This window comes from Hemitrygon akajei, chromosome 4 (assembly GCF_048418815.1).
Source record: "Hemitrygon akajei chromosome 4, sHemAka1.3, whole genome shotgun sequence".
Lineage (NCBI taxonomy): Eukaryota > Metazoa > Chordata > Chondrichthyes > Myliobatiformes > Dasyatidae > Hemitrygon > Hemitrygon akajei.
The window spans coordinates 199,726,378-199,746,007 of record NC_133127.1 but is presented as its reverse complement, the minus strand read 5'-3'; the positions used below and the strand labels follow the sequence as shown (position 1 = coordinate 199,746,007).

At 44.8% G+C, this 19,630-nt stretch overlaps 1 protein-coding gene across 1 annotated transcript in view; it reads right to left on the bottom strand.

Annotated features, from left to right (window-relative positions):
* The window catches only part of slc6a7 (solute carrier family 6 member 7), a 92,184-nt gene that overhangs the window by 46,550 nt on the left and 26,004 nt on the right, over positions 1-19,630 (bottom strand). Inside the window, exons 2-3 of the mRNA XM_073044423.1 lie at positions 2,492-2,732; positions 1,441-1,572 (exon numbers count right to left, since the gene is read on the bottom strand). Of these exons, the coding sequence (XP_072900524.1) occupies positions 1,441-1,572; positions 2,492-2,732 (373 nt within the window). The remainder of the gene's footprint in view (positions 1-1,440; positions 1,573-2,491; positions 2,733-19,630) is intronic.

Here is a 19,630-nt window from a genome sequence, read left to right as displayed (position 1 = left end):
CAATCGATGGTTTATCAGTGAGATGGGCTCAGTGAGACAGATGTGGACATCCGAGACAATCGATGGTTTATCAATGGGGTGGGCTCAGTGAGACAGATGTGGACATCGGAGACAATCGATGGTTTATCAGTGAGATGGGCTCAGTGAGACAGGTGTGGACATCCGAGACAATCGATGGTTTATCAATGAGATGGGCTCAGTGAGACAGATGTGGACATCGGAGACAATCGATGGTTTATCAATGGGGTGGGCTCAGTGAGACAGATGTGGACATCCGAGACAATCGATGGTTTATCAATGGGGTGGGCTCAGTGAGACAGATGTGGACATCCGAGACAATCGATGGTTTATCAATGAGATGGGCTCAGTGAGACAGATGTGGACATCGGAGACAATCGATGGTTTATCAGTGAGATGGGCTCAGTGAGACAGATGTGGACATCGGAGACAATCGATGGTTTATCAGTGAGATGGGCTCAGTGAGACAGATGTGGACATCGGAGACAATCGATGGTTTATCAGAGAGATGGGCTCAGTGAGACAGGTGTGGACATCGGAGACAATCGATGGTTTATCAATGGGGTGGGCTCAGTGAGACAGATGTGGACATCCGAGACAATCGATGGTTTATCAGTGAGATGGGCTCAGTGAGACAGATGTGGACATCGGAGACAATCGATGGTTTATCAGTGAGATGGGCTCAATGAGACAGATGTGGACATCGGAGACAATCGATGGTTTATCAATGGGATGGGCTCAGTGAGACAGGTGTGGACATCGGAGACAATCGATGGTTTATCAATGGGATGGGCTCAGTGAGACAGATGTGGACATCGGAGACAATCGATGGTTTATCAGTGAGATGGGCTCAGTGAGACAGGTGTGGACATCGGAGACAATCGATGGTTTATCAGTGAGATGGGCTCAGTGAGACAGGTGTGGGTATTGGCTGCAGATTTGGACATGTGTCATGGGTACCACATGCTGGAATCTACATCAGCGAACAATGTGCTGGAGGAACTCACAGGCTTGAGGTCTATCAGTGGAGTAGGGGATGGAATTGTCAATGTTTCGGTTTGTGATACTAAAGATCTGTACTATAAAAATAGTTACTGTAACTTCTCATTTCTACCATCGAGGAGGTACTGTAGCCTGAAGACACACACTCATCAATTTAGGAAAAGCTCTTTCCCTCCTCCATCACATTTCTGAATGGTCCATGAACACCACCTCAATACTCTGCTCTCTTTTTGCACATTCTGTATGCATTCTTATTGTAATTTTGAACATAGAACTGTGCCAACCCAAATGGCCAACTAAACTAATTCCTTCTCCCTACTGGCCTTCGCACCATGTCCATCCACGTTCCTCACTTTCAACTGCCTATCTGAAGGTCTTTTTTTGAAGTCACCAAAGTTGTTGCCAGCGCAATGTACGGACCTTTCAGTAGGGGGCAGCACTTCCACACAGTGATGGGACCAGCCCCGCCGTATTGTCCCAGGCTGAGCTCCATCAGAAAAAGCGGCAACCCCGTCACCAGCATCATAATGCAGTATGGGATCAGAAACACGCCTACAAACACAGAGAGAAACTGGGTCAGAGAGAGAGACACACACGCAGAGCAGGGTCAGTCACACCACGTACAGACGGTTAGAAACACACACACAGAGCAGGGTCAGACACACCACGTACAGACGGTCAGAAACACACACACAGAGCAGGGTCAGACACACCACGTACAGACGGTCAGAAACACACACACAGAGCAGGGTCAGAGACACCACGTACAGACGGTCAGAAACACACACACAGAGCAGGGTCAGACACACCACGTACAGACGGTCAGAAACACACACACAGAGCAGGGTCAGAGACACCATGTACAGACGGTCAGAAACACACACACACACAGAGCAGGGTCAGAGACACCATGTACAGACGGTCAGAAACACACACACAGAGCAGGGTCAGAGACACCACGTACAGACGGTCAGAAACACACACACACACACAGAGCAGGGTCAGAGACACCACGTACAGACGGTCAGAAACACACACACAGAGCAGGGTCAGACACACCACGTACAGACGGTCAAAACACACACACAGAGCAGGGTCAGAGACACCACGTACAGACGGTCAGAAACACACACACAGAGCAGGGTCAGAGACACCACGTACAGACGGTCAGAAACACACACACACAGAGCAGGGTCAGAGACACCACGTACAGACGGTCAGAAACACACACACACACAGAGCAGGGTCAGAGACACCACGTACAGACGGTCAGAAACACACACACAGAGCAGGGTCAGACACACCACGTACAGACGGTCAAAACACACACACACAGAGCAGGGTCAGTGACACCACGTACAGAACAGGGTTAGAAACACACACACACAGAGCAGGGTCAGAGACACAGAGAACAGGTTCAGGGACGCCATTGTAAATGCAGAGGCTGGCAGGGTGGGTAATGGGAGCTTACCTCCTCCATTACGGTAGCAGAGGTAGGGAAAACGCCAAACGTTGCCCAGCCCTACGCAATACCCGATACAGCTCAACAGAAACTCGTGTTTGCTCCCCCAGCTCCCCCGGCTGTTGGGGGCCTCGGGACCGGGTGCTGGGGGCTGAGGCAGTGGCTGAGCCTGCGACGAGACTTCGCTCCCATCCTGGGCCCTTACACTGTTCTCCACAGTCCCATTGCTCAGTGTGCAAGAAGCCTGTGTCTGGGGAGAAGGTGGACAAGAAACAGGAACTGGTCAATGTGATTATTGTGATATTGGTTATCATTGTATCAGGATACAGTAACAAGCTGGTCTTGCATTCAGTTCATCCCAAACAGATCACTACATAGTGCACCAGGCAGGACATGGTAACCCAATAACCATACAGAATTAAGTGTAACACCACCAAAAGAGTGCAACGACAAAGTGTTGGTCTTTGCATAGGGAGTGACGGGTGCTTGGGGTGGTGGTTCACAGGTGTGATAGAGGCCTTCAAGAGACTCTTGGACAGGCACATGGAACTGGAAGGAAATTGAGGAGCAGAAAATTTGCTCACTCAGCCAGCTCCATCATTAGTACTAGCTTCTCAGCATCTGGGACGTCTTCAAAAGGAATCATCCAGCACTCTCTTCTCATTACTGCTATCAAGGAGCCTGAAGACACAAACTTAATTTTTTTATGAACAGCTTCTTCCCCTCCGCCATCAGATTTCAGAATGGACCATGATTCCCGCCAAGCCGTTTTGCTCTCTTTTTCCGCTACTTATTTATATTTTTACACTTCTCTTTGTAACTTAGTAATTTTTAATGCATTACACTGTACTGCTGATTTCACATTGGCCAATGGCCTAACATAGGTCTTGTATAGCTAGTTGTTAGCACAACGCTGTACTGCACCGGGGACCCGGGTTCGATTTCCGCCACTGTCTGTAAGGAGTTTATTCGTTTTCCCTGCTCCGTTTCCCTCCCACTTTCCAAAGATGTACAGGTTAGGGTCAGTGAGTTGTGGGATGCTATGTTGGCACTGGAAGTGTGAGGACACTTGTGGGCTGCCCCCAGCACATCCTTGGACTGTGTTCACCATTGACATAAATCACTCGTTTCACTGCATGCTTCGATGTAATGCAAGATTCAATTCAAGATTGTTTAATGTCACAAGTGTAAAGGAGATTGAAATAATTGTTACTCTGGATCTGATACAGCACAAAAACACAATAAGATAAAGAACACAACAATAAGAAAGCAATAAATTTAAATATGTAAGATAGCTTATACACAGAGATTGTATGTCTATAAAGTGATGCTAGGCACAGGAGTGAGGGGCATAATCTTAGAATGGAGATGAGGGATTTCTTTAGCCAAAGAAATGTGAATCTCTGGGATTGTTTGCCACAGACAGCTGTGGAGGCCAACTCTTTATGGATATTTAAGGCAGAGGTTGATCGATTCTTGATTGGTCAGGGCATGAAGGGATATGGGAAGAAGGCAGGAGATTGGGGCTGAGGGGAAAATTGGATCAGCCATGGTGAAATGGCAGAGCAGACTCGATGGGCCAAATGGTCTAATTCTGCTCCTATATCCTTTGGTCTTATGGAGTGTCTGTACAAAAGTGACTCTGACAGGAAATGATGAAGTAATGGTGGTGGGTGGAGGCGTTGATCAGCCTTACTTCTTGGGGAAAGTAACTGTCTGGTGGTCCTGGCATGGATGGTAGGTAGTCTCCTCCCTGATGGGAGTCGGACAAGCAGTCCATGAGCAGGGTGCTGGGATCCTTCATGGTGTTACTGGCCATTTTCAGTTGGTGTCGGTGAAGCGTTGGGTAGTTTTGACTACAAAGAGCCTTTCTGTCCTCCTCAGTACAGTTTCCGTACCGTACAGTGATGCAGCTTGTCAGGATGCTCGCTACTGCTCATCTGTAGAATGATGTGAGTGCACAGTCCAGCTCTCTTCAGCCTCCTCAGAACGTAGAGGCATTGGCGAACCTTCCTGACTGTGTAGAATGTGTTCCTTATCATCTTTATAAATCTTTCTCTTTTACTGCAAGTTCCAGCAGCTTTTCTTCATTTAACTATTCTGTCGTTGGGTCTTTGTTCCAAGCTCTATCTTCACAACTTTAAAACTCTGCCTTTAGTTTCAGCCTTCAAAAATGAATCACTTCACACTTTTCTCAGTTGAATTCCATCTGCCAATTCTCAGCTCATCTCTTCATCCTGTTAATGTCCCATTGTAACCCTCGACAACCTTCAACACCACCAACCTTCATGTCATCTGCAAACATACAAACCCACCTAACTTTTCCTAATTGAAGGGTTTCAGCCAGAACGTCAACTGTACTCTTTTCCCAGATGCTGCCTGGCCTGCTGAGTTCCTCCAGTATTTTGTGAGTGTTGCTTGGATTTCCAGTATCTGCAGATTTTCTCTTGTTTTCCATTTCCTAATCCAAGTCAGTTATATAAAAATGACAAAGAGCAGGGGTCGCAGAGCTGCTCCCCGAGGAGCACCACTGGTCACTGAACTCCAGGCAGAATGCATTCCACCTACAACCTCCCTCTGCCCTCTGTGGACAATTCCGATCCACACAGCCAAGTTTCCCTGGATGCTATGCCTCCTGACTTTCTGAATAAACCTATCGTCGGGAACCTTGACGAACACCTTACGAAAATCCACTGCTCTACCTTCATCAATGTGTTTTGCTGCATCCTTAGATGTGTGATGGATAGAATATTGACAGGCTGCATCAGAGCCTGGTATAGAAACACCAGCGCCCCGAATGGAAAAAGTAGTGTATATGGCCCAGTCCGTCACGGGTAAAGCCCTCCCCATCATTAAACACTTCTACTCAGAACGTTGTTGAAGGAAAGCAGCATCCATCGTCAATGCCCCCACCACTCAGTACATGCTCTCTTCTCACTGCTGCCATCAGGAAGGAGAGGAAGGTACAGGAGCCTCAGGAGATATCACCAGGTTCACGAACAGTTATTACCCCCTCAACCATCAGGTTCCTGAACCAGAGGGGATAACATCACTCATCTTCACTTACTCCATCAATGAAATGTTCCCACAACCCATGGGCTCACTTTCAAGGACTCATCATCTCATGTTCTCAATATTCAATGCTCATTTAATCTATTTGTTTGATATTATTTCTTTATTTTTCTTCTTGTATTTGCACAGTTTGTTGTCTTTTGCACATTGGCTGTCTACCCTCTTGGTGCTGACGCATTGATTGTATTATGGTAGTTGGATTTATTGAGTATGCCCACAAGAAAATTAACCTCACTGTTGTATAACCTGACACATATGTACTTTGAGAATAAAATTTACTTTCAACTTTGAAATTTGAAAGAATTCAGTCAGGCTCGTGAGGTATGAGCAGCCTCTCTGAATCAGAATCACTGTTTAATATCACCGGCATATGTCATGAGATTTGTTATTTTGCAGCAGTAGTACACTGCAATACATAACCTACAATAAATAGTATATGAAAGATAAATTAAATAAGTGGTGCAAACAAAGAACAAAAAATACAAAATCGTAAGGTAGTAATGGATTCATTGTCCATTCAGGAATCTGATGGGGAGGGGAAGAAGCTGTTCCTGAATCATTGAGTGTGTGTCTTCAGTCTCCTGTACCTCCCCCATGATGGTAGCAATGAGAAGAGGGCATGTCCTGGGTGATGGGGTTCCGTAATGTTGCATGCTGCCTTTCTGAGACATCGCCTTTTGAAGATAGCTTCAAGCTAGAGAGGGTAGTGCCCATGATGGAACTGGCTAAGTTTGTAACTTTCAAAATTTAAAGAAAATATATTATCCAAGTACTTATACGTCACCACATACAGCCCTGACATTTGTTTTCTTGTGGGCATACTCAGTAAATCCAAGGAAAATAATAGAATCAATGAAAGACCACACCCAACAGGAGGAACAAATGACCAATGTGCAAAAGGCAACAAACTGCAAATAAAATATAAAGAAATAATAATAATAAATAAATAAGCAATAAATATTGAGAGCAGGAGATGAAGAATCCTTGAAAGCGAGTCCATAGGTTGTGGAAACATTTCAGTGATCGGGTAAGTGAAGTTGAGTGAAGTTACCCTATCAGGTTCAGGAGCCTGATGGTTAACAGGTAAAATCTGCTCCTGAATCAGGTGGTGAGGGTCCTTAGCCTCCGCTGACATCTGCGGTAATAACTTCCACAGCTTCACCACCCTCTGGCTAAAGAAATTTTTCCTCACCTCTGTTCTTAATGGACGTTCCTCTATTCTGAAGCCGTGCCCTCTGGTCATAGACTCCCTACTGTAGGAAACATCCTCTCCATTCCTCTCTCTGTCCAGATCTTTCAATATTTGATTGGTCTCAATGAGATTCCCACCTCATTCTTCTAAACGCCAGTGAGTACAGGCCCAGAGCCATCAAATGCTCCTTGTATGTTAACCCTTTCATTCTCAGGATCATTCATGTAAACTTCCTCTGGACCTTCACCATTGCTACAGCACCTTTTCTTAAATAAAGGGTCCAAAACTGCTTGCAATACTTCAAGTATGGATTGACTAATACCTTATCAAGCCTCAACATTACATCCCTGCTTTTGTATTCTAGTCATCTCAAAATAAATGCTAACATTGCATTTGCCTTCCTCACCACCGACTCAGCCTGCAAGCTAACCTTTAGGGAATCCTGCACAAGGACTCCCAAGTCCCTTTGTACCTTGGATTTTTGAATATATTCCCCATTTAGAAAACAGTGTATGCTTTTATTTCTTCTATCAAAGTGCATGACCATGCATTTCCCTACACTATATTCCATCTGCTACCTCATTGTCCATACTCCCAGTCTGTCTAATTCCTTCTGCAGCCACTCTGCTTCCTCAACACTACCTGCCCCTCCATGTACAGTATCTTCATATCATCCACAAAATTGACCACGAAGCCATCAATTCTTTCATCCAAATCATTGACATATAACTTAAAAAGAAACAATTCCAACACCAGCCCCTGTGGCAGCCAACCAGAAAAGGCTCCCTTTATTCCCACTCTTTGCCTCCTGCCAATCAGCAAATCTCTAGCCATGCTGGTATCTTTCCTTTAACACTATGGGTTCTTATCTTGTTCATTAGCCTCATGTGCAGCACCATGTCAAAGGCCTTCTAAGAAACCAAGTACACAACATCCACTAATTTTCCTTTGTTTATCCTACATGTTATTTCCTCATATAATTCTAACACATTTGTCTGGTAAGGTTCTCCCTTCAGGAAACTAGGCTGCCTATTTCGTCACGTGCATCCAAACACCCCAAAACCTCGTCCTTATGAATAGACTGCAACATCTTTCCAACCACTGAAGTCAGGCTAACCCGCCTGTAATTTCCTTTCCTTTCCCTCTCTGCCTCCTTTAGAGTGAAGTGACATTTACAATCTTCCAGTCCTCTGAAATCATTCCAAAATCTAGTGATTCTGGAAAGATAGTTACTAGTGCCTCCAAATTCTTTTCAGCCCCCTCCTTCAGAACCCTGAGGTGTACAAAGTAAATTTATTATCAAGTAACATACCTATCACCATATACAACCTTGAGATTTATTTTCTTGCGGGCATTGACAGTAGAAACACAATACTGCACCCAATAGGATGGACAAACAATCAATGACCAAGAACAATTATCAGTGCAAATACAAAGGAATAAAGAGATAGATAAAGAAATAACTATTGAAAACGTGAGATGAAGAGTCCTTGAAAGTGAGTCCATAGGTTGTGGGGATGGTTCAGTGATGCGGTGGGTGAAATTCGAGAGCCTGATGGTTGAGGGGTTATAACTGTTCCTGGGTGGTGGTGTGAGTCCTGATGCTCCAATACCTTCTTCCTAATGGCAGTAGCAAGAAGAGAACATGTGCTGGGTGGTGGGCTCCCTGATGATGGATGCTGTCTTCCTGCAATAACGCTCCATGTGGATGTGCTCGGTGGTGGGGAGGGCTTTACCCGTGATGGACTGAGCCGTATCCACCACTTCTTGTAGGATTTTCCATTCAAGGGTATTGGTGTTTCCAAACCAGGCTCTGATGCAGCCAGTCAATATACTCTCTACCTCACACCTATAGATGTTGGTCAAAGTTTTAAATAAAATGTTGAATCTACTCAAACTCTTAATTAAGTAAAACAGTCTATTTGGTCTCGGATACTTATCTATCTACACTTTTCAGTTTCCCAAGCAGTTTCTCCTTAGTAATAGCAATAAAACTTACTTCTGCCCCGACACTCTCCCATTTTTGCCACTGTATTCCACAGTGAAGAGTCATACAGAGTACTTACAAAGTATGTTCGCTGTTTCTTGTCCCCATTCTATCTCTCCCGTGTCACTTTCCAGCGGTCTGATATCTACACTTGTCTCACTTTTACTCCTTATACAGTATATCTGAGAAAAATATTTTGTATCCTTTTTAATGTTATTGGCACTCAACAAATCCCCCCCCACCTCCCCTCAGGATCCAACACCAACCTGATTTTCGCAATCTACTTGCAATTTGAAATTCCCTATGACTATCGAAACATTGCCCTTTTGACATGCATTTTCTATCTCTCATTGTAATCTGTAGTTCACATCTTTGCTACTGTTGGGAGGCCTGTATATAACTCCCATCAGGGTCTTTTTACCCTTGCAGTTTCTTAACTCTACCCACAAGGATTCTTCACCTTCCGATCCTCTGTCAACTCTTTCAAAGGATTTGATTTCATTTTTTACCAACAGAACCATGCCATCCTGCCTCTCCTTTCGATACAAAGTGTATCCTTGGACGTTAAGCTTCCAAATATAACCTTCTTTCAGCCATGATTCAGCGATATCCACACATCATACATGCCAATCTGTAACTGTGCTGCGTTCATCTATCTTATTCCATATATTACATTCACTCAAATATTGCACCTTCAGTCCTGTATTCACCCTTTTACATTGCAGCTCATCCTGTTGACTACAAGTTTCTCCTATCATCAGCCTGTCTTTGCTCGGAGTCCCAGTACAAGTAAACCAACTTAGTAAGTTCTGTGAACCAACCGCCCCATGGGCTCAGGTGTAAGCCATTCTTTTTGTGAAGGTCAGACATTCCCCAGTCTGCCAGAGCCACGTTGGTTAGTACGCATGCGATGGGCTGAAAAGCCTATTCCAGCACTACAGTCAGTCTGCCAACAGGCCTAACTTCACTTCCTCATCTAATTATTTCATACACCACACTTGCGTCACACCTCAAACTCCTCAGTCTCATTACTGCCAACAGAGCGGAGGTACAGGAGCCTGAAGACACACACCCAACAGTTCAGGAAGAGCTTCTTCCCCTCCTCCATCAGCTTTCTAAATGGTTCATCAACCCGTGAACACAACGTCACAATGCTGCTCTCTTTTGGCACTGCTTATTTACTTTCAATGTATTCATTAATGTAACTTGTAGTAATTTTTTATATATCACACTGTACTGCTGCCACAAAACAACAAATTTCGTGACGTAGGTCAGTGATAATAAACCTGATTCTGATTCAGATTTTCATTTTTTGACTAGATAGATAGATAGATAGATAGATAGATACTTTATTCATCCCCATGGGGAAATTCAACATTTTTTCCAATGTCCCATACACTTGTTGTAGCAAAAACTCATTACATACAATACTTAACTCAGTAATAATATGATATGCATCTAAATCACTAATTCAAAAGCATTAATAATAGCTTTAAAAAGAAAAAAAAAGTTCTTAAGTCCTGGCAGTTGAATTGTAAAGCCTAATGGCATTGGGGAGTATTGACCTCTTCATCCTGTCTGAGGAGCATTGCATCGACAGTAACCTGTCGCTGAAACTGCTTCTCTGTCTCTGGATGGTGCTATGTAGAGGATGTTCAGGGTTTTCCATAATTGATGAGATAATAAGATAATAAGATGAGCCAAACAGTCTCCCTTTGGGTTGTAAATTATCAGATTGGGTAGATACATGCAGGCTTTTCCCCTCAGCTGGGTGAAAATAGAATTAGAGTCATTGAGAAGTACAGCACAGAAACAGACCCTTCAGCCCATCTAGTCCATGTCAAAACCATTTAAACTGTTTATGTCTATCAACCTGTACTGGGACCCTGGCCCTCTATACCCCAACCATCCATGTGGCTATCCAAACTTCTCTTAAATGTTGAAGTCAAGCTCACATGCACCACTTGTGCTGGCAGCATGTTCCAAATTCACATGACCCCCTGAGTGAAGAATTTTCCCCTCACGTTCCCCTTAAAATTCACCTTTCACCCTTAACCTATGACCTCTGGTTGTCCCACCCAACATCAGTGGGGAAAGCCTGCTTGCATTTACCCTATCTATACATAGAAACATAGAAAACCTACAGCACAATACAGGCCCTTTGGCCCACAAAGTTGTGCTGAACATGTCTCTACCTTAGAAATTACTAGGCTTACCCATAGCCCTCTATTTTACTAAGCTCCATGTACCTATCCAAAAGTCTCTTAAAAGACCCTATCGTATCCACCTCCACCACCATTGCTGGCAGCCTATTCCACGCACTCACCACTCTCTGTGTAAAAAAATTTACCCCTGACATCTCCTCTGTACCTACTCCCCAGCACCTTAAACCTGTGTCCTCTTGTGGCAACCATTTCAGCCCTGGGAAAAAGATAATAGACAATAATAGACAATAGACAGTAGGTGCAGGAGTAGGCCATTTGGCCCTTCTAGCCAGCACCGCCATTCACTGTGATCATGGCTGATCATAGACAATCAGTACCCCGTTCCTGCCCTCTCCCCATATCCCTTGACCCTGCTATCTATGAGCTCTATCTAATTCTCTCTTGAATGCATCCAGAGACTTGGCCTCCACTGTTTTCTGGGGCAGAGCATTCCACATATCCACCACTCTCTGGGTGAAAAAGTTTTTCCGCATCTCTGTTCTAAATGGACTACCCCTTATTCTTAAACTGTGGCCTCTAGTTCTGAACTCACCCATCAGCAGGAACATGCTTCCTGCCTCCAGTGTGTCCAATCCCTTAATAATCTTATATGTTTCAATCAGATCCCCTCTCATCCTTCTAAATTCCAGTGTATACAAGCCCAGTCGCTCCAATCTTTCAACATATGACAGTCCCGCCATTCCGGGAATTAACCTTGTGAACCTACACTGCACTCCCTCAATAGCAAGAATGTCCTTCCTCAAATTTGGAGACCAAAACTGCACACAATACTCCAGGTGGGGTCTCACCAGGGCCCTGTACAGCTGCAGAAGGACCTCTTTACTCCTATACTCAATTCCTCTTGTTAAAAGGCCAGCATGCCATTAGCTTTCTTCACTGCCTGCTGTACCTGCTTGCTTGCTTTCATTGACTGATGTACAAGAACACCTAGATCTCGTCGTACTTCCCCTTTTCCTAACTTGACTCCATTTAGATAGTAATCTGCCTTCCTGTTCTTGCCACCAAAGTGGATAACCTCACATTTATCCAAATTAAACTGCATCTGCCCACTCACCCAACCTGTCCAAGTCACCCTGCATTCTCATAACATCCTCCTGACATTTCACACTGCCACCCAGCTTTGTGTCATCAGCAAATTTGCTACTGTTACTTTTAATCCCTTCATCTAAATCATTAATGTATATTGTAAACAGAGGCGGTCCCAGCACCGAACCTTGCGGTACCCCACTGGTCACAGCCTGCCATTCCGAAAGGGACCTGTTAATCGCTACTCTTTGTTTCCTGTCAGCCAGCCAATTTTCAATCCATGTCAGTACTCTGCCCCCAATACTATGTGCCCTAATTTTGCCCACTAATCTCCTATATGGGACTTTATCAAAAGCTTTCTGGAAGTCCAGGTACACTACATCCACTGGCTCTCCCTTGTCCATTTTCATAGTTACATCCTCAAAAAACTCCAGAAGATTAGTCAAGCATGATTTTCCCTTCGTAAATCCATGCTGACTCAGACTGATCCTTCTACTGTTATCCAAATGTGTCGTAATTTCCTCTTTTATAATTGACTCCAGCATCTTTCCCACCACTGACGTCAGGCTAACTGGTCTATAATTCCCTGTTTTCTCTCTCCCTCCTTTCTTGAAAAGTGGGACAACATTAGCCACCCTCCAATCAGCAGGAACTGTTCCTGAATCTATAGAACATTGGAAAATGATTACCAATGCATCCACGATTTCTAGAGCCACCTCTTTAAGTACCGTGGGATGCAGACCATCAGGTCCTGGGGACTTAATCAGCCTTCAGACTCAACAGTCTATCCAACACCGTTTCTTGCCTCATATAAATTTCCTTCAGTTCATCCTTTACCCTAGTTCCTTTGGCCACTATTACATCTGGGAGATTGTTTGTGTCTTCCCTAGTGAAGACAGATCCAAAGTACCTGTTCAACTCATCTGCCATTTCCTTGTTCCCCATAATAAATTCACCCGTTTCTGTCTTCAGTGGCCCAATTTTGGTCTTAACTATTTTTTTGCTATTCACATACCTAAAGAAGCTTTTACTATCCTCCTTTATATTCTTGGCTAGTTTACCTTCGTACCTCATTTTTTCTCTGCGTTTTGCCTTTTTTGTTATCTTCTGTTGCTCTTTAAAAGCTTCCCAGTCCTCCGGTTTCCCGCTCATCTTTGCTATGTTATACTTCTTCTCTTTTATTTTTATACTGCCCTTTACTTCCCTTGTCAGCCACGGCCGCCCCTTACTCCCCTTAGGATCTTTCTTCCTCTTTGGAATGAACCAATCCTGCACCATCTGCATTATTCCCAGAAATACCTTCCATTGTTGTTCCACTGTCTTCCCTGCTAGGGTATTGTTCCATTGAACTTTGGCCAGCTGCTCCCTCATAGCTCCATAGTCCCCTTTGTTCAACTGTAATGCTGACACATCTGATTTTCCCTTCTCCTTCTCAAATTGTAGGTTAAAACATGTCATATTATGGTCACTACCTCTTAATGGTTCCTTTACCTCCAGGTCCCTGATTAAATCCGGTTCATTGCACAACACTAAATCTAGAATTGCCTTCTCCCTGGTAGGCTCCAGTACAAGCTGTTCTAAGAATCCATCTCGGAGGCACTCCACAAACTCCCTTTCTTGGGGTCCAGTACCATTCTGATTCTCCCAGTCTACCTGCATGTTGAAATCCCCCATGACAACTGTATCATTACCTTTGCCACATGCCAATTTTAACTCTTCATTCAACTTACACCCTACATCCAGACTGCTGTTTGGGGGCCTGTAGATAACTCCCATTAGGGTCTTTCTACCCTTAGAATTTCTCAGTTCTATCCATACTGACTCTACATCCCCTGATTCTATGTCCCCCCTCGCAAGGGACTGAATATCATTCCTCACCAACAGAGCCACCCCACCCCCTCTGCCAGTCAGTCTGTCCTTTCGATAAGATGTATATCCTTGAATATTCGTTTCCCAGGCCCTGTCCGCTTGAAGCCATGTCTCTGTTATTCCCACAACATCCTACTTGCCAATTTCCAACTGAGCCTCAAGCTCATCTACTTTATTCCTTATACTTTGTGCATTCATATATAATACTTTTAATTCGGTACTCCCCTCTCCTTTCATATCAATTCCTATTTCACTTGGCCATACTGTATGATCTCTTCTTGCACTTTTTACTCCATTGATTCTGTTGTCCTTTTTAACTTTTCTTATTTTCACTTTCCCTTTAACTCCATCCTTGTATTTCCAGTTCATCCCCTCCCCCCCACTACTTAGTTTAAACACATCCGTGTTGCAGTGGCAAACCTGTCTGCCAGAATGCTGGTCCCCCGCCTATTAAGGTGCAATCCGTCCCTTTTGTACAATTCATCCCTACCCCAAAACAGATCCCAGTGGTCCAAGAATGTAAATCCTTGCTTCCTGCACCAGCTCCTCAGCCACACATTCAGATCCATTATCTCCCTGTTCCTGCCCTCTCCAGCACGAGGAACTGGAAGCAAACCAGAGATGACCACCCTGGAGGTCCTGCTTTTCAGCCTTCTTCCGAGTTCGCTGAAGTCCCGCTGCAGAATGTCCTTCCTCTTCTTCCCGATGTCATTTGTACCGACATGCACTACCACTTCCAGCTGTTCACCTTCACCCTTGAGGATTCCCTGCAATCGGTCCGTGATGTCCTGGATCCTAGCACCAGGGAGGCAACACACCATCCTTAAATCTCGCCTGTTGCCGCAGAAACCCCTTTCCATACTTCTTACTATGGAGTCCCCTACTACCACGGCTCTTCCTGAGGTCTGACTCCTCGGCTCTGCTTCTGCACCAATTTTCGGCTCGCAGACCTGTCCGCCTCTCAGACTGGCAGTATCTTCTGTCCTGACAGCTTCCAAGAGGGTGAATATGTTTACGAGAGGTACATCCCCTGGGGTCTCCTGTACTTCAAGCATCCTTTCCTTCCTCATCGTCGCCCCCTTTCTCTCTTCTGGTATCCTCGGTGTAACGATCTCACTGTAGGTCCTGTCCAGAAAACCCTCGTTTTCGCAGATAAACCTGAGGTCATCCAGTTCTTTCTTCAGTGCTGCAACATGCTCCTTCAGAAGCTGAATCTGGACACACTTTCCACAGCTGTAGCAGCCGGGGGCACCATCAGTGTCCCTGACCTCCCACATTATGTACGTAGCACACTGAATCAGCTTAGCGGTCATGTCTTCACCCTCTGCAATTGTGCCTGGCAAAAAAAGCCTCTGACTATCCACACAATCAATGCCTCTCATCATCTTATACACCTCTATCAGGTCACCTCTCATCCTCTGTTGCTCCAAGGAGAAATGGCCAAATTCACTCAACCTATTCTCATAAGGCACATTCCCCAATCCAGGCAGCATCCTTGTAAATCTCCTCTGCACCCTTTCTATGGCTTCCACATCCTTCCTATAGTGAGGCGACCAGAATTGAGCACAGTACTCCAAGTGGGGTCTGACCAGGGTCCTCTATAGCTGCAATACCCCTCATAATGTTGTACACCTTTTTCAAATCTCCTCTCAATCTTCTATGTTGTAAAGAATAAAGTCCTAACCTATTCAATCTTTCCTTATAACTCAGGACCTCCAAACTCAGCAACATCCTTGTAAATTTTCTCTGTACTCTTTCAACCTGGTTTACATCTTTCCTGTAGGTAGGTGACCAAAACTACACACAATACTCCAAATTTGACCTCACCAATGTCTTATACAACTTCAAAATAACTTCCCACCTCCTGTATTCAATACTTTGATTTATGAAGGCCAATGTGACGAAAGCTTTCTTTGCAACCCTATCTACCTGTGACACCACTTTCAATGAATTATGGACATGTATTCCCAGATCCCTCTGTTCTACCACACTCCTCAGTGCCCGACCGTTCACTGTGTAAGACCTACACAGTTTGGTCCCACCGAAGTACAACTCCTTGCACTTGTCTGCATTAAATTCCATCTGATATTTTTCAGCCCATTTTTCCAGCTGACGCAGATCCCTCTGCAAGTCATGATAGCCTTCCTCATTGCTCACTGCACATCCAGTCATGGTATTATCTGCCAGTTTGCTGATCCAGTTAACCACATTATCATCCAGATCATTGATATCGATCAGTTGTGTGTAACCATTTCTCCAGATGACGTCAATGGTGACCCATGTTTTAGCATTCCAAAACCACTGTTGCCCCAGTGGATCAGTGCCTTCGTCCCATGGCAACAGTCTCACAGTACATAGAGGTCATAAGTTAAGGGTGAAAGGTGAAATATTTAAGGGGAACATGAGGTAGTGAGAGTGTAGAACGAGTTTCCAGAGGAAGTGTGAATTCAGGTTCAATTGCATCATTTAAAGGAAGTTTGGACAGGCACATGGATGGGAGGGGTATGGAAGGCTATGGTCCCGGTGCTGGTTGATGGGAGTAGGCAGAATATCAATTCAGCATGGACTAGTTGCACCAAAGGGCCTGTTTTGATGCTGTACGACTCTGAGTTTGATTCTCTGTGACTGTGCCGTGCACCCTACCCTGTCACTGGTCCTGCATCAGGGAGGAGTGCCTCTCTGACGGGTTTCTAAGTTTAGCTAAACTTCTGTTGTCGTTTACGTGCAGCGTGTGTAACCAGTTCTCCAGGTGACGTCAACAGTGACCCGTGTTTTAGCAACTGGGACTTATTTTTCCACTTGGCATGATTAACATATTATTATTTAATTATTTATGGTTTTATATTGCTATATTTCTTCACTACTCTTGGTTGATGCGGCTGTAACAAAACCCAATTTCCCACGGGATCAATAAAGTATGTCTGTCTGTCTGTCTGGATCAGTGTCTTCGTCACAGAGCATCCCCATGGCAACAGTCTCACATAGAACAGTACAGCACAACACAGACCCCCACGATTTTGTGCCAACCATTTAACCTACTTAAAGATCAATCTAACTCTTCCCTCCCACATATCCTCCAGTTTTCTGTCATCCACGTGCCTATCTAAGAGTCTCTTAAATGTCCATGATGTATTTGCCTTTACCACTACCCCTGGCAGGGCATTCCACACTCCCACCACTCTCTGTAGTACCTCTGAGTTCCCCCCTAAACTTTCCTCCAATCATCTTAAAATTATGCCCTCCTGTATTAGCCATTTCCACCCTGGGAAAATCTCTGGCTGTCCACTTGATGTATGCCTCTTATCATCCTGTACACCTATATCAAGTCACCTCTCATCCTCCTTTGCTTCAAAGAGAAAAGCCCTAGTTCACTCAACCTATCCTCATAAGACATGCACTCTAATCTAGGCAGCATCCTGGTAAATCTCCTCTGCACCCTCTCTAAAGCTTTCGCATCCTCCCTAAAATGAGGTGACCAGAACTGAACACAATATTCCAAGTGTGGTCTAACCGGAGTTGTAGAAAGCTGTGACATTACCTCCTGGCTCTTGAATTCAGTCCCCCAACTAATGAAGACCATTACACCATCTTAACCACCCTATCAACCTGAACACCAGCTCTGGGGGATCTTTGGACAAAGACCCCCAAATCCCCCTGTTCCCTCCATGCCACTAAGAATCCTGTCATTAACCCTGAATTCTCCCTACAGATTTGACCTATCAAAGTGAATCACTTCATGCTTTTCCAGGTTGACTCTACTTGCCACTTGTCAGCCCAGCTCTGCATCCTGCCAATGGCTCATTGTAACCGACTTTGACCATTCAGTGGGCGTGGACCCCAAGATCCACTCTGCTAAGAATCAGAGTTTAAGTTTAATCCATTAGCCTTGTGCTCTGCTTTCAAGTTTGACATATCAGGGAGCTCCACCCTATCCTCTCCATCCCTCCCTGCAATCTAAAACTTGTCTTTTTTCCCTGTCCAGTCTCTCCAGCCAGATGCACAAAATGCTTCTCTCCCCACAGACACTGCCTGACTTGTGGAGTGTTTCCAACATTCACAGCAAGATGGGTTAGGCATTTCAACACAATGAACCCATTTCATTGGCACCGGGTGAACTCAGCGGGTCAGGGAAATGGACAGTCAATGTTTCGGGTTGAGACCCTTCACCTGGACTGCCTGGATGGCAACAACTGGACACCTTCAAAGGGCGATTGTTCAAAGAAAGTGGCATCTATCATTAAGGACCCCTGGCATCCGGGCCATATTATCAATGTACATGGAAGCATACAGTGAAGTGTGATGCTGGTGTTACTCCACACTCCAAAGGATGTCCACCAGTGTCGTCACATATTCCGGCACAACAGGGCATGCTGATAGTGTTCAGCAGAACAACAACAAAACCAGGAAACAACAGCAGAACAAGCCCTTTCCCCACCCACTCACACATAGTCTCCCATTGTCCCCAGACTCACAGACAAGCCGACCCAGGACATGGCCTCTTCTCATTGCTACCATCAGGGAGAAGGGTACAGGAGCCTGAAGACAGACATTCAACATTTCAGGAACAGCTTCTTCCCATCCACCATCAGATTCCTGAACAGTCCATGAACCCATGTACACTACCTACATATTCTGTTTTCTATACGGTATTTGCTCTCTTTTATATTTTATATATACGCACACACAACTAACCATTTATCGAGCACTTTTCATACAAACAATGTAGTTCAAAGAGCTTTACGACGGGATAAAGTGAAAACATGAAAATTGACGATTTTCTAAATGGAGAGAAAATACTAAAAAGTGAGGTACAAAGGGACTTGGGAGTTATTGAGTAGGATTCCCTAAAGGTTAGTTTGCAGGATGAGTCAGTGGTGAGGAAGGCAAATGCAATTCATTTCAAGAGGACCAGAATATAAAAGCAAGAATGTCATGTTGGGACTTTACAAAGCACTGGTGAGGCATCATTTGGAGTATTGTGAGCAGATCTGGGCCCCTTATTTGAGAAAGATAAGTGGAGGCCAAAACTTTATGTATACTTAAGGCAGAAGTTGATTGGTCAGGGCATGAAGGGTTACGGGGAGAAGGGAGGAGACTGGGGCTAAAAGGAAAATTGGATCAGCCATGATGAAATGATGGAGTAGATTCTGCAGATGCTGGACGCACACACACTATTCTGGAGGATGTAGGTGTGGCAGCTTCGATGGAGGGGAATAAAGAGTCGATATTTCAGGCTGAAAGCATCAGGCCTAGAAAGGAAGGGGGAGGAAGGGAGAGAGGTACGTAAGAAGGTGATGGGTGAGACCTAGGGAGGGGGGAAGGTGGATGGGTGGGGGGAAGGGAGAATGAAGTGAGAAGCTGGGAGGTGATAGGTAGAAGTGAAGGGCTGAAGAAGGAATCTGATTAGAGAGGACACTGGACCGTGGGAGAAAGGGAAGGAGTTGGGAAACCAGAGGGAGGTGATGGGTAAGTGAGGAAATGAGAAGGGGTGACAGGGAACCAGAATGGGGAATGGGAAAATGAGAAGGCAGAGGATAGGTAAATTACTAGATGTTGGAGAAATTGATGTTCATGCAATCGGGTTGGATATCTCCAGATGGAGTTTCTTCTCCTTCCTTTCCAGTCCTGATGAAGGGTCTCAGCCCAAAATGTTGATTGTTTATTCCTCTCCACAGACACTGCCTGACCTGCTGAGTTCCTCCAGCATTTTGTGCATGTTACTCTGAATTCCCAGCATCTGCAGAATCTCTTGTGTTTATGAGTTTATAAATGTAGTG